At 42.6% G+C, this 16,396-nt stretch overlaps 1 protein-coding gene across 1 annotated transcript in view; it reads left to right on the top strand.

The window, feature by feature from the left end:
• Positions 1-7,680: 7,680 nt before the first annotated feature.
• The window catches only part of ctns (cystinosin, lysosomal cystine transporter), a 17,356-nt gene continuing 8,640 nt past the window's right edge, over positions 7,681-16,396 (top strand). Inside the window, exons 1-5 of the mRNA XM_061737430.1 lie at positions 7,681-7,737; positions 9,315-9,407; positions 12,162-12,240; positions 13,417-13,507; positions 16,312-16,396. The exon at positions 16,312-16,396 is cut by the window's right edge and continues 19 nt beyond it. Of these exons, the coding sequence (XP_061593414.1) occupies positions 9,332-9,407; positions 12,162-12,240; positions 13,417-13,507; positions 16,312-16,396 (331 nt within the window). The 5' untranslated portion in view covers positions 7,681-7,737; positions 9,315-9,331. The remainder of the gene's footprint in view (positions 7,738-9,314; positions 9,408-12,161; positions 12,241-13,416; positions 13,508-16,311) is intronic.

Genomic DNA, 16,396 nt, shown 5'->3' with positions numbered 1-16,396 from the left:
CTTAATTGGAAAAATGTTGATGCTCCAAGAACCTGGAGCCAAATAAACCTAGTTCTGATTCTAATTCTAATGAGCTGCAAACATGAACGCATGCACATTCACTCCCATGCATTTATGATTCTGTAGTCTGGTGTATGCTTTCACTATACCGTAGATTCTGACACTAGTGGTTGCAAGATTTCTTTAAATTTTTCTCTGCATGTTGTGCATGTGGCAGACCGTGCATACTTTTGATGGGTGTTTAGAGGCCTGGATGGTGCGGGCTGTTGTGCTTGTGCAGTGGTGTGACGTCACGTGGTGTTACATGGAAAACATGGACTGACGTGGAAAGGAAAATCTTTTATATGTTCATATTACAGGGTTGTGTCCATTTAACTCTTCAAGGATAGTTCTTAATGACAATTTGTTCCTCTGCTTCGATCAGCATTTGAAATAGATGGAATAATGTCTGAAGGATGGCAATTATGAGCTGCAACAGCACATTAAATCCATATTTATTAGACAACATTTATTACATTTCAAATAAATACCTACATCTAAAACTGGCAACCACTAGTGCAGAATCTATGGTATACAGCTCTTATTAACATATATACCATTTAAAAAAAAGTGAGTTATTATTATTATTGCACAGTGATTGATTACTCTGAGAATAAAAAATACAACTGTGATTTTTGACACTGCATGCCATTTACTCTACTCCCCCGCCAGCGTGTGTTTGCTTTTTTGCATGTTTGTTTTCACACCAATAGTTTAACATGTTAATAAGGCAATTACACATGTCATTATGGCTCATGCTGCATGACATTACAAAGTGTGCCATGCATGTAAAGCTTTGTGCTTGGTGGCTATTTTGCAATCCAATTAAAGTTACCATAATTGCACAGTATTGGTGCCAATTTCTGCTGTGTGGCTTATTATGTTGTACTACAATAGAGATTTGAGTTTCTATTGGTCACAAAACTCCAAATACCAGTGATATCAAACATTAAGTTTTAAAAGATAATATCTAATTATTTATTATCTAAATAATAATAATAACCACAATCATATGCTGTAATAATGCACCTTTTAATAACCACATGTCCACATGTTTAGAGGGTATTGAGACTCCAAACTTGGGCGAGGGAACACAAATTAATGCACTGCAAAGACTCAAAATCATATCAAGAATATTTTGTCTTATTTCTAGTTAAAATGTCAAATTTTTAGTCAACAGAAAATCTCATTACACCTAAAACAAGACTCATTACTGGAAAAAAACAACAATTTTCACCTGTTTCAACTAGATTTTCACTTAAAATAAGTAGGAAAATCTGCCAGTGGAACAAGATTTTTTTGCTTGTAATAAGAAGATAAATCTTGTCCCACTGGCAGATTTTCCTACTTATTTCAAGTGAAAATTTACTTGAAACAGGTGAAAATTGTCAAATAACAAGTTATATTTCTGGTAATGACTCTTGTTTTAAATGTATTGAGATTTTTTTGACAAAAAGTGAGACATTTTAACTAGAAATAAGACAAATATTTCTGGTAAAATCTTGAGTTTTTGCAGTGTGGATTGCAGATAAATTAGCAATTGAACTGGAATCTGGTGCAATGCATCTCTTGTGTAGCTACATGAGATTAATGTAAGCGATTTATTAATACTCCCTTACATTGGACAATGATAAGTGATGGTTTTCAGTTAAATATTTGATGATCCAGATCTATTGACATCTGTAGTACGATGCTGCAGATGTTTATCAGTCTGTGGTCAGTGTGTTTTATGCTGCATCTGCTGGGGAGGAATCACACACAAATACAGTCTTATGTATTTTAATGATGAATGTGACAATAAGAGCAAGTGCCTGTCCGTGAGAACAAGTAAAATGATTAAAAGACAATGTACGAAGGCTCTTACATCACAGAAAAATATGTTTGGCATTACGGAAGAACCATTTTATTTAACAGAGACTGTATTCCAGCATTAGGACAGCAGAACAAAGGTGGGGCTACGAAATGTCTTACATTTCTTACAGTGGAACACAAGCTCCTTTTACACACTTACAGAGAATATGGGCATATGTTTTATTAGAATACTCTGAAAAGTGCCTGACGCCATTTCCTGCTAAGGGGCAAGACGGACCCTAAAACCTTTAATATTTAATCAGTGTAGTGTTTGACCCACTCTGACTTCTCCAAAGGGGAACAATTTGAAAAAAAGAGGCGTATCTGTTGTAAAGGTTGGCTTTATTAAAATATCCTCTAGCAATATCCTCTGTGCACATCAACCAAACAAGTGGGAAACAGAAAAAAGTGAGAGAAAGTAATCTAGCATCCGAGCATTCACTATCTTAATGTCTATATATTCATCAATGGCAACAAAATAAAATTGTCAATTAAATATACACACCACTACAAAGTATTCATCTACACTGTGTGCACAATTTATTAGGCAAGTTGTATTTTTGAGGTTTAATTTTATTATTTAACAACTGCAGTGCTTTCAGTCAATCTGAAATGTTAATAATAATCAAGGTGAGGTCTGACACGCTTTTTTTTTTTTTTTTTTTACATTTATTTTTGTATGTAGAACAGTGATCATACCATGGTATGATGATGACTAGTTGTGTTAGTGGAGCAGGAAAATAAATTATATTTCTATTTGCAGATCAAGGGCCAGTCCCAATCCCCCCCCAGTCCTACTTTTCAACCCCTACATTTTGCGCGTTCCTGTGAGGATAGTGGTGTCCCAATTCCTCTTTGCATGTAGGGCTAGTGGACATATCGAGGGCTAGTGTGTATGAATCTAGCCCTTCACAGCGAGGGATTTCAGATACTGACTCACCGACCGAGGGCTAGAAAAATGTCCTAGAATGCTTTACGTAATAATTTGCAGACTGAATCAAACAAAAAAACATGGCGGACATTTCTATAAAATAAAATAATAAAATCAATATTTTGAGTTAGTTTCTGCATAAAAATGCGTTTTGATTACATTTCTAGCAAGAAATATATATTTTACTTACATTATATTCACTCAGTGAATGTACATAATCACTCGCTTGGTCGATGTTGCATTGTATCTTCAGATCTCGCCAGGATAAAGGCTGATTTATGGTTCCCCGTTACACCAACGCAGAGCCTACGGCGTAGGTTACGCGGCGACACGCACCGTACGGTTACTTTTACGCCTGAAAAAATATTAAAACTTAATAAAGGGGCATATTAACAGCGCTACAGCGGAAAATAAAACAGCTTTTAGCTCTGGGCTTCCTGATATGGTGTGACGTATGTGCAAACGTAACTACGCAGTCGCTTACGTACCTGAACTTAAACCACACAGTGACGTAGCAAGTGGTGTCCCAATCCCTAGGGAACATTACAAGACCCTACGCCTTTGGCTTCTTTTTTAGGGCTAGTCGTAGTGAGTGAGGGCTAGTGGTAGAAAGTAGGGGGTGTATTGGGATTGGTCCCAAGGATGAGAGGGAGCAGGATCCTCGTCTTCCCAAGGAGTATCTGCAGAAACTGACTTTAATAATCTATTGATTTTTGTCTGTTCAAATAAATTGAATTGAATTGAAATCACTAGAAATCTTGGGCTGGAGAACCTGGACCTGTGAGGGAGAAACACACATTCAAATACATCCACTGTACTCTGATAAAAGAAAAGCAAGACAAGCAGATGATGACATATGCTTTTAAATCAAAAAGTGACTCAGCAAAGGGTGGTCACTTTGTTTCCATTCCTGGAGGTGGAGAAGGCATCGCTTTAGGAACAGCAAACCCTGCAAGAAGAAAACATGACTTGCATACACAACTAAGAAAAGGAACAGCCACAAAATTATTTTGCTGCTCATGTAATTTATAGCTACTCCACTTGTGGAGTCTATTGACAGCAGAAACTTCACAAGGCTCTTTCAGGATTACCTTTAAAATATCAACATCCCATATAAACATGTAATATTTATTTTAAATCAGAGGTAAACAATATAATTAATTCAGTGGTAACCGGTGATCTACTGCCGCCACAGTGTTTAAACCACTGTGCAATGTTTTGGACTATTAAATGTTTGAATTTAAAAATTGAAAAAAAAATCATATCTAACATAAAAAGCGCCACCGGCGGCCATCTTAGGTCGGGACACTCTTTGGTGCGCTATCGTTGTTGCTGTTGGAGGGTGAGTGGTCTGTACAGACAAAAATACTCATAACTTGCTGAAATCTTGACGGATTTACAAACGGTTTGGTTTATTATAAACGTCATTCACGTGGGTATGATTCGGGATGCTTGGACATGTTGAAATTGTATCTTTTCTTTTCAAAAAACGACTTAATCATGCAGCACTTACAATAGTTGTGTATCACCACTAACTAACGTTAACGTTACTTGTCCAAGTTATCAAGGGTGACCACAATCACATACCTGCCAACACTCCCGATTTAAGCGGGAGTCTCCTGATTTTCAACCATTTCTCCCGCCCTGCTCCCGATTTGTAATTTCTCCCGCTTATCTCCCGATTTTAAAGTGAAATGAGTCAATGGTGTTTCACGTGTCGGGGTTCCTGCATGGATGTATTATAATAACGGGTTCCTGACAAACCTGGCAACCCAACCCAAAAGCACTGCCTACGTCCAAGCTCCGCCCCATGGAGCTGCCAATACGTCAACGTCGCCGCCATATTGGATGTGGCAAGACTGCGCTGTAAACTAATACTAGTGAATGGACTTATTTTCATAAAGCGCCTTTCTACAAAGAAATTTACGTTTTACGTCTCATTTATTCATTCACACACGCACTAATATACTTGGGAAACAGTTAGGAAACAAATATAATATGTTTAATTTTCTCAGATGGCAAAAATAAGAACTTTATTGATCCCACATAGGAGTAATTCATGTTATATCAGCTATAGAGAACAAGGTAGTGCCGAAAAACAATATATATATCCCCCTCACAAAAATAAGAAAAATAGAGAAACATATTCTCTCATCAGCAAAACATTACAAAAACATATTTTAAAATTTTAAAGTTACAAAATAACATATTTGAACCATTTTTCAGATTTCTTCAGTTATTTTATTGTTTGGAAAATGGTTAAAATATGTTATTTTGTTATTTGAAAATTTGTTTTGTTTGAGAAAATGCTTTGAAAAAAAGCTGAGGGAAGAGTTGGTGGAGTATCAAGTCATAGCAAGCAAGGATCTCCCACAGGAAGAGAGAGTTGAAGGTTCTGGGTTCTTCTAGGGAAAGAGGAGAGCTTTACAAATCTGGCATCACTGATGAAGGCAAAGCTCTGCATCCCTCACAGCAATGAAGCTCAGAGAGCTCATTCAGCATGGTGAAAAAGATCCTCACAGAAAACCCCATTGAGTATGGATAATTCTACTCTTTGCGCACTCCTTTCTTGCAAGATTAACCATACCAGCCCTGGCCACAAGTATGTACCCTCCAAGAAAGTGATTGAAGCTGCAAAGTCTGACACCTACAATTACAACAGGTCCTTGGGGGACAAAGGGAACCTGGAAAATTCTACAAATATTGTATTTTATTGTTGTTAATACTAAAGTTATTTGGCTCCAAGAGGCTGTAGAATCATTTTGGGAGGTACATTTTAGCACATTTCATTGTAGCTATGGATTTAAAGCTCATTAAAAGTCGCCTTGTTTAGGGCCGCTCGGTAGCGCAGTGGGTTAAGCAGCGGCTCATATACTGAGGCTACAGTCCTCCTCCTGCAGCGGTCGCAGGTTCGAATCCCGGCCTGCGCACCTTTGCTGCGTGTCATCCCCGTTCTCTCTCTCTACCCGTTTCCAGTCTGCATCTTTAATAAAGGGCAACTGTTGTTCAGGGCGGGGATGTTGTGAGTGGAGCATTCCAACCGCTACCCCAGAAAATCTCCCTATTTTTCACAGCCCAATGTTGGCAGGTATGCAATCACAATATGGTATGTATTTCACTGGTCTGCATGTTATGTTGTGAACTGATTGTAGCAGGTTTAGTGTCCTAAAAGTAACTTTAAATATGCAAAACCTCAGCTCTCATTGATTATACTTTTAAGATCAGGGATGCAAACTTGTCAGCTTTAGGTTACGGCCCGCTTATTTCTCAAAGTATGGTAATGAAGTGATTTGTGTGAAATGTGGATTCGTGTCTGCCCTGACAGCTCCCTGAGAACTGCTGCTCTGGAAGTATCTACTATTTTCATAGCATTCTGCTTGTGTCTGCATCCCTGATTTCTTGTGTTGTGTTTTAGCTGGATCATCATAGTAATACAATATTTGCTTTTGAAGGTTCCTCTCTATCCTGGGCTTCATCATCAATATTGACACATTGATGATGATGGTTCCTGCTTGAAGGACAGTGATATGTCGTGACCTACAGGTTCAGCCAGGACCACCTGGAGCTCCTCTTCAACTCCATCATCTGCTACGGTTCATAAATTATATTTAGAAAAAAGAAGAGGAATGTCCACACACTGTCTACTAGCTCCAAAAAACGCACTGTTTATTATAGGTTTGCAACGTTTCAACTAGGTCTTTATCAGGCAAATGTTACAGTGACACACAAGATAGACGACCATCACCCTTTGGAAAAAAAAACCTAGGGGAAACACTGTGGAAGTGTCACAAATCTGTCTGTCCTTTTCTATCTGTTTTCTTAATTTGTCACCACTGTGATACAGTCTGAATTCTATGATAATGTCCTAGAACTTCATTTATGTGGAAAGATAATTTGGGGTGGCTATTTATAATTTCCTTTTTTCTGTTTAACATACTCATACATGTTTGTGTTAGATGGATGGAATAACAACCCTAACGCCAGCCAGTTCAAGTACATCTTTGGAAGGCTGATGGCCCGGAGTGGATTTGTTAAACCCAGCAGCAAAGGAAATGTCACGGAGTCCCTATCAGCCTCTGCTGCCCAGTCCCACCAGACTGACACATCTGTCAATGGCCTGTCAGTCGCAGACACGTCCTCTGGTGAACAAGTCCAAGAGCTTCCATCTCCGTTCATCTATCAATGACCTATCAGCCGTAGACACGTCCTCTGGTGAACAAGTCCAAGAGCTTCCATCTCCGTTCATCTGTCAATGACCTGTCAGCCATAGACACGTCCTCTGGTGAACAAGTCCAAGAGCTTCCATCTCCGTTCATCTATCAATGGCCTGTCAGCCGCAGACACGTCCTCTGGTGAACAAGTCCAAGAGCTTCCATCTCCGTTCGCCGACATTCCTGCCCTTGTTCACGACCACAGCTCCTTCACACTCGCTTTCATGGTCTTGTGGACAAAGCTCTCGTGTACATTTCAGGTAGAGGTTGACCAGTAGTGGATTTTTCCTTTAACAGTTAATGCCAAAAGTCAAAATCTAGGGGAAATCAATGGCTGATTAATCAGACGTAAAAGTATGTTTGTCAATGTTTTTAATTATTCACAATTATGCAGTGTCCTAACTACATCTCTGACGTTCATAACAAACCAAACTGTTTGAAAATCTGTTGAAAATTGAGCAAGTTAAGGTTGTTTAAGCAGTACATGCACCATTAAACACAATGTTATGAGTGAGCGAGCTCCCCCGAGGCAAGATGGCCGCCGTGTGACGACGTCGCTCTGCATTGGCAGCAGCGCGGACGAGTCATCTATGAGGATATCCCTCCGCCGCCAGGGGGCGCTCACCACCAGAAATATCCCTCCGCCGCCCACAAACACAAGAAGAAGTGCCGGAGTCTCGTGAGCATCCCGGACGTCAGGTTCAGGTAACTGTCACTCCTTCACTCGTGAATGTTTAAAGTGTCTCTTTTCAGTCAGACGGGTCCCTCTGCTCGTCTCCTGTCGTTGTCGTCGCCGCGTCTCCCGCCAGTGTCGTGTTAGTCCCGGAGACCAGCGGTCGTGGTTCGGTTGTTGTCATCTGTCTAGCGGTTAACTTCTTATTCAGGCTCTCAAGTTCCGAGGAGAGTCATTATTCTGGTTTGACTGTAGTGTGGTGAGCGAATTTAAACCCTTTAAGATGACCTGTCCCGTTGTATTAACGCGTTAGGCTTTCAGAAGAAACTTGAATGTATTTATGAAACTTGCGTAACATTGTTGTGGATGAGGAGAGGGAGTCGGCCGAAGCTCCGCGCTCACAAACGCAGGTGTCCCTCCGAGGGACGCCGTAAACTAGTCCCACAACCACATCACATTGGTAGATGATTTTATGTAATGCGGATCACAGAAAGAGGAAAACATTCAAGCCAAAAAGTACATGAACATTTGTAAACAAAGAAGTAAATTACAAAGTTTAAACAGAAAGGAAAACCAAAAGTACATGTAATGGAAACGTGCAAAGGAGCGAGGGGTTAAGTTCTGTTAGGATGTTTGGAGAGAAGAGGCAGGAGAAGCTTGTAACCCACAGTAACTCTGGGTGGCCCTAGGTTACCCTGGGTTACCTGGGTTACCCAGGGGGCCCTAGGTTACCCAGGGTAACCTAGGGTAACCCATGGTTAACCCATGGTTACCCTAGGTTACCCTGGGTAACTGGGTTGCTCTAGGTCAGTGGTTCCCAACCTTTTTTCGTTGTTCCCCCCTACTTATGTCTAAGACCAGCCGGGCCCCCCAACCCGTAAAATACGCACAAAAAAATAATTGCAAGGACATAAAAATATTTCTGAAAAATGTCTCTTTTAATATGAGAGCAAAATCTTTTTACATTTTTCCTTTAACAACCTGTCAGAGTAGTAGTGTGATTAAATGTGGAATAATGATATAATAATACGTTTTTAAGTTTTTATCCTGATAAATAACTTAGTATTTTTTTTAATTTTTCTTAGTATTTTAAAATGACTAAAATATATTTCTAAGTGGGTTTATACAGACTTGGATTACTGTATTCCATTAGGTGTGTTAATTATGATTTTTTTTTTATTTATTTAACATGGGAAAATATAATTTTTACAACTGCATATCCTCAGAGCAGACAAAGTTTCACGCCCCCCCAGAGATCTCTGGCGCCCCCCAGGGGGGGCCCGGACCCCAGGTTGGGAGACACTGCTCTAGGTTGCCCTGGGTAACTGGGTTGCCCTGGGTAACTGGGCTGCTCTGGGAGCAGTTGTGTTCTGGTTCCACCAGCTTCGATCGCTCTGTGAGAACCGTCTGGGTGTCTTGTAAATAGGGGCGGCCAGTTTTCTTCCTAAATCGAGTCTGTGGTCAGATATTTGCTTCTGGCAGATGTTTTTCTTGTTAAAGGAACTGTTTAGTAGGAAGTAGGAACTATTTCCTCATGCTTTCTGTGTAAAGAAGTGCCCTGGTGTAAAGCTGATGTAAAGCTGCTGTGTCTGCTGCTGCTGCGTTCCAGGTGGGCGTCCTGCAGAGATGGCTGGCCGGCGGTTGCTTCAGACCTGGCTTCCTGCTCAGCTGCTGCTCCTCGGGGTGCTGACCACGACCTCCGGTGACTCACTCCTTTATTTTGGCTTTTGACACAAACTGCACGAGGAAAAACGTTGCAGCTTTGGCGGCTCGGATGTCCAGCTCCAACCTCTCACAGAGGAGCTCGGAGGCCTGAGGCGGGTTTTCCAGGTTGGAGCTGAACATCTGGCTCCTCAAAAGTCCTCAAAAGAGAGCAGAGCTTTGTTTGTGTGAGCTGGTGCAACAGGTTTGGATCAGGAGGGAATAACCATGAGTCAGTGGTTGTTTTCCTGCATTTATTTGCTTCTGCAGAAGACATAAAAACACATTTAGGAGTCTTCTGGACCCTTTTCTGCACTTTCTGCTCCCTCATCAATGCAACACAGCACCATGTGATTTAATTGATTTCCTTTTAGAGAAGAAATGCAGAGAAATGCACTCTTACACTTTACTAAATAAAAGCTATTAAAACAGACAGGAAAACACTTTGTTTTTAACTAATAAATCTCAAACCATGATAACCAATATGGGAACAGTGACACCTAACGGTCAAAACAAACGCTGTATATGTGGGGTAAACACAGTGAAAACAACTACATTTAACAAAGGAAACATAACTGCAGATGACATAAAAACACATGTAGCGTCTTCTGGACCCATTTCTGCACCTTCTGCTCCTGAACAAGTAAAATAAAAATTAGAAAATGTGTGCTCAACAGCTCTGCAGCGCTGTCTGGTTTACATTACGTCACAGCCTGCCGTTATACAAAAGGCGCGGAAACAAAAACATCCATAAAAAGTTAATGATTAATTATTTATTATTATTATTAATGGTTGAAACCACATAAAACAGCTACGTAATGTTAGCGGTATTTAAATTATGTAATATGCGCCAAAAATGTCAACATAAACGGATAGTTTTTCAAAGAAAACCTGTTAAAAATCGCAGCAGCAATTCTTAACACCCTCATCAATGCAGCACAGCACTGTGAGGAGCTGATATAAGGACCTACGGAACTCCAGGAGGGACAGAAAGAAGGCACAGCCAAAAAAGTAGTTTCCTCAGGAGACGCAAATAAAGATAACAATAAAATAAAACAACTCATTGAGATAAAATTCACAAATATTCAACAAAATGAATAAATGATCAAAAAAATACCCAAATACAATTGAAAACAAAAATGATTAAAGTGCATTTTCCATCACTGTTACACTGGCTGGCTAAAACCTGAGACTGTGAGTTGGAGTCGGGTCACAAACATCAGCTCCCTTTCTGAAGTGTTCTCACGGAGAACGACCCAAACCAAAGATCAGTCATCCGGCTCCGAGAGAACAAAGTCGCATCGCCATTAACCTGCTTATTTAGCTGCTTTTCTCCCACTAGGGGAGTTTTTACCTGCCATTATGTAATAATTGCTCTGGGGTTCATGTTCTGGGTCTGTGGAAAGATCCTAGAGACAACCTTTGTTGTATTAGACGCTATATGAATAAAATGTAATTGAATAGTTTGGATATCGGCTGATGCTGAGCCCTGTTCCAACAACCCAGACTTATTTGTCATTTGTATTTTACTAAATAACAAATTAAACTCAAGATTAAACAAAGAGCAGTTTCCCGGGAAACGGTGCCACGCCTCCAGATGTTCAGGCATGCCGCACATTTTCAACGACCAGTGGAAGCCGATCGATGAAAATGATGGGTACAGTTTTGTCCAGGGTTTTTCTGGATTCAGTGTGGAGGTGCAGTGCTGTCATGCTGCCCTGGTACAACGTTCAGCTGAGCTCCTTCTGACCTCCTCAACGTCTCCAGCAGCGTTCTGGAAACTGCTGCTCACCAGTCGTATCCCAGAGCAGATTCTTCATAACCTAGAGATCTAGACGTACCGCTGGCAAACCTAAATGTGCTTTGCAGGGACGTCCAGCCACCATAGTAGAGAGAGTCTGTGGGCGGGGTTAACACGATGATGACGGGGCAGCGGCTTAAACGCTCTAAATGCTGCAGCTGAGGATTAACGGCCCTTTGGCATCCACAGTTAAACATTTGGAGCTTTTTATTTGAAAAAATTGAGCTCCTGAATCTCAGATTCTGATCTCAGATCCTCGTCCAATTCTTTGTGATATCCAGGATTTAATTCAAACATCCTACATATAAAGACAGACAATTATACTTTCATGTGTTTTCATTCATAGTGAGCCTTTGGACTAATTAAAAATAAAAACCCTAACCAGGGCCAATAGTTTTCAAACCTGACCCAGAAAAGATTTTCAGCAATCTTTGAATCTAAAAAACAACTAAGACGAGGAATCCAGAGTTTACAGTTTCATACCAGTGGTTTAGAGTCGGTTCAGTCAGCTCGACTTCATCATGATCGATGCGACTATAAAAAGATCATGGAGCTCCGTTGCTGTGATTCACCATGGCAACGCCAACCCGACCGTACAGATCCACCCACTTCCAGTTACTAGAATTAGAGTTTTTGTTGCAATCACATGTTAAATTTGAGCACATCTTTCTGAAATACAGAAGAAAGGAATTCAGATGACTAAGTATTGATGGGCAAGAACTGATTTCCCTGAACCTGAAATCCTGTGGAATAGTTTTTCTACATGTTTGTGTTCAGGAAGTACAGAAACGGTTCAGAAACTGCTGGACAGTGGACAGCCAGGAAAAACTGAGCAAAAGACGTCCCTGAAAGGGTTCGTGTGCAGCAGCTGCAGGCGTTATGCTGATGCATGTAGGCCTTTGATGTTTGTCTGTGTGGGTTTGTGTTTTTACATCTCCCGTTGTTGTCTTGTAGCGTCTGCAGTGCGTCTGGTTGCTCCCAGCACCGTCACCCTTCAGGACTTCTCCAACACCTCTGTCACAGTTTCATCCAGGTAAGCATAGAAACCCGCCTGCTAACGTCTGGGCTCATCATTCCTCCAGCCTCCGCTCCTCTGCAGCCATGTTGGATGCTTTTTGGCGTTTTTCCACTAGTACCTACTCAGCCCGACTCGACTCGCCTCGGTTTGGTTCTTTTCCACCAGGGATCTAACGTGCCGAGTAGATACTTTTCTGTACCTATTCTGCCGAGGTTCTAAGCTCGTACTCGCTTCCGGACCAGAGGAGACCGATCCTTCCAGGCCGTTGCTCCCAGGCTTTGGAACGATCTTCCACTCTCTCTGCGTTCCATGGAGTCTGTTGACTCCTTCAAAAGGCAACTTAAAACCTTTTTATTTGTGCAGGCTTTTGCCTAATTGTCTTGGGGCTGTTATGATCGTAAATGTGTTGTCTTGGCCTTTTAATCTTAAACTTTGTATGTATCTCTTAACTGTGTTTTTATTTTAATTGTGAAGCGCTCTGTGACCATGGTCTGTGAAGGGCGCTGTACAAATAAAGTTTACTTTACAGGCCACCGATTGGTCGGGGGGTTGGAGTCAGACGTCTGAGTCAGGAGGAGGAAATCAGAGAAAGAGACTCTGACGGATTCTTGTTCATTTTATTCAACCAGCAACGGCAGCAGAAGTCTGTTTCATGATCCAACTCTGAGGGTCAGATGTTCATAAACCTGGTGCTGAGGAGAGAATTAAAAAGATCTAGACGGAGATAAGGAACGACCAGATCTACCAGGAGCTCTGTCTCTTCATAGCTGCTCGCGGCTCCAGATGACTTTTCAGCAGCACCGAGACAAACAAACAAAAAAAAAAGAGTCTCCGCTTGAAGTTTCTCTCTCTCTCATTTTTTAACTTGATATGGAACACAAGCCACAGACCCAGCAGCACATCTATCATCTCCTCCAGGTTCTAGGCCGAGCTGAGATGAGTAGAGCCGAGTAGGTGCTAGTGGAAAAGTGCCATTTGTCGACACTAGTCTGGTTGTTGCTCCACCTACGTCTCTGATTGGCTGCACGTGTGTGTTTTTGCTGCTGCTTCCTGGAAGTATAAGTTAGTCCAGAAGAAGCCGTTTGCGTGAGTCTGTCCAGGCTGCAGTAAAGAGATGTTGGATGCTCAATCATCACACGATCAGATCAGAGTTGTCTACACTTAACTCCCTTGTTTCTGTGTTTCCTGCAGCTCAGCCGTCAAGCAGCCAACGGTGATTCACCTGAACGTGACCTACAGCTCCAAGCAGGACTATTCCTCCATAATAACCCTGCCCCAACAGGTGACTTATATGGATAAGTGTTCTGAGACGGTCCCATGCCCGCTAGGCCCCCCCCTCTCTGCTCTGCAGGATGTTGTAAACCGTGACTCAGGCCGAGGCCACATCAGTGCACTCTTGCTTTAAAACGTCAGCTCAAACCAGGAGTGACTCACATTAGTGCGTCAGCTCTGCCACGAACCGTCTTGGTGCACATGACAACCATGTCATGTGCACAATCATGTGACCTACGCTGACTGGACGTGCACGAGTGGTCCGAAGGTCGCTCTCGTGAAGCTCTGCTCATGGTTTATGCAGATGTAGTTTGATTCATTAGAGACGTGACCCAGGTGCTCCTGGCGTGTGAGGACAGCTGATCACATGACCCTGGTGTAGAGCCCTGCTGTTTTCTTCATCCCGCTCCTGCTCCTGTTTTATATCCACTCCTGCAAAACTCTGACAATTCCTGCCCTCACGATAATAGAGATGCATTGATTTAGTTTCTTCTCTCGTCCCGCAAGAGAAATGTCCAGACAAATTTATCTGATTTAATGTTAACATGATCATTGTGGAGCTTGATGGATAATTGACAGTTCATAGGTCACCTGACCCAAAGTTAGATACAAATCTATGGAGCTAGAACAGTCTCATAATTCACAAATGCACAGGACAAGTTTTACAAATGCACGGACCGATTTGCAAATACACACACCGTTTCACACGTGCACAGGACAAGTTTTACAAATGCACAGACCGATTTGCAAATACACACACAGTTTCACACGTGCACAGAACAATTCACACGTGCGTAGGATAAGATACACAAATGTATTTTTGATGCACACACAAATATAACCTGATTTACACATGTTTTTTTGTCTGTGAGCTGCGCTGGATTTGTGTGTGAGTTTTGAGACTCTCCTGACGTGACAAGATCCACACGTAGGTTTTTTTTAACCCGGAAGGATCTGCAACCAATCAGATTAAAGGGGCGGATACACCTGCTGTTTGAGCTGCGTTAGCGCTGGTTTGTCGGGCTGATCAACCAGAGCCGTCAGGAGACTGCACTCCAAGTCCTGCCGATGCAGCAACTGATGATGAAAAACAGCGGAGATTTTTATATATTTGCTCCGTTTGGTTTCACGAAGTATTACTGTCCCGCTGATTCATCTCAGAACCAGACAGACAGCAGAGAGCTGCTGCGCTGCCTGGCGGGGACGAGCAGCGGCCAGGTGGAGCAGCACGCGCATGTCAGGAGATTAATTTACCCAAATATCTGGAGTAACGTCGGTATCAGTCGACTGATAACCGAAGAACCTCTGTATCAGCTCAGATGTTTGATGATCGGTGGACTAAACCCCGACCAGCATCATCACGGCTGCATCTTCCCATGCATGACTCTATCTGCACCGGGAATGTGTTGATCTGCCACCGCTGTTTTGACACACGTTTGTCTCTGTGTGGTGGCGATGTCACATCATAAATGTGAGGATAACAGCTGCTTGTTTCTGACCTCCGTGTCTGGTCCCTGGTCAGCTGGTCTGACCGGGACCAGCGCCACCCACGGCCAGAGCCAGAACGAGACTGCAGCAATATTCACCCCCGTCAACAGGCTCGTTCTCCTGAAAGACACCTGTAGTTCAAATATATAAAAATCTCCGCTGTTTCTCATCAGCTGCTGCATCGGCAGGATGGAGTGCAGTCTCCTGACGGCTCTGGTTGATCAGCCCGACAAACCAGCGCTAACGCAGCTCAAACAGCAGGTGTATCCGCCCCTTTAATCTGATTGGTTGCAGATCCTTCCGGGTTAAAAAAAACCTACGTGTGGATCTTGTCACGTCAGGAGAGTCTCAAAACTCACACACAAATCCAGCGCAGCTCACAGACAAAAAAACATGTGTAAATCAGGTTATATTTGTGTGTGCATCAAAAATACATTTGTGTATCTTGTCCTACGCACGTGTGAATTGTTCTGTGCACGTGTGAAACTGTGTGTGTATTTGCAAATCGGTCTGTGCATTTGTAAAACTTGTCCTGTGCATTTGTGAATTATGAGACTGTTCTAGCTCCATACAAATCCATCATTGTCATCCACAAGTTATTTCTCCTTTCGTACACGCATCAATTATGATTGAGGTTATAGCAACGAGAGTAACTGTGAGTGGCTAAAATAACACTAATAAATAACATAAAATAAACAAAGTTAATGAATGAAACGTATTAATTTAACAAATTAATCACTTGGCCATTCCATATCTGTGTATGAAGAGAATGCTGCTGACTGACTGCTGGTTCCAATCCCTCGTCTCTTCCAAGATGCTCCACAGACACTAAACACTGTTTCTCCAAATATCTGACTTGCTTTGTCTTTGTTTAGTAAAGACTTTGTTTGAGGTTCTTTTCCACCTCATTGATTTCCATCTGGTCGCTAGGCTACATCCCGATCCCGCAGTGTTTTTTTTAGCCGACCAAAGTTCAAACCACCCGCTCCTGCAGGATTTGCGTCCCGTGGGACCGGGCGGAACCCGATCCCCATGCAGCCCTCTACCCTGGTGCTCCTGGTGCTCCTGGTGCTCCTGGTGCTCCTGGTGCTCCTGGTGCTCCTGGTGCTCCTGGTGCTCCTGGTGCTCCTGGCGTCTGAGGACGTACTGGAGCACCACCGTCCTGGAGGAGGAGAGGAAAGCCGGAGGAAATCTGGCTCCGTCAAATAAAGTGCAAAGCAGCATCAGTGTGGGACCAGAAGCAGCAGCAGAGCGACGGGGGGGCGACGGGGGGGGCGGGGGGTGGGACATGAAACGCCTTTAACGCCGTTCTCCTGTCTGTTCCAGGTTCTGCTGCCCAAGGAGGCCACTTCAGTCAACTTCAGCGTGGCGGCCCTGGATGTTGGTCAGGTGACCACGTACCTGCTGAGCA

This window comes from Cololabis saira, chromosome 13 (assembly GCF_033807715.1).
Source record: "Cololabis saira isolate AMF1-May2022 chromosome 13, fColSai1.1, whole genome shotgun sequence".
NCBI lineage: Eukaryota > Metazoa > Chordata > Actinopteri > Beloniformes > Belonidae > Cololabis > Cololabis saira.
The sequence above is the reverse complement of the archived record's forward strand: the minus strand, read 5'-3'. Positions and strand labels throughout refer to the sequence as shown.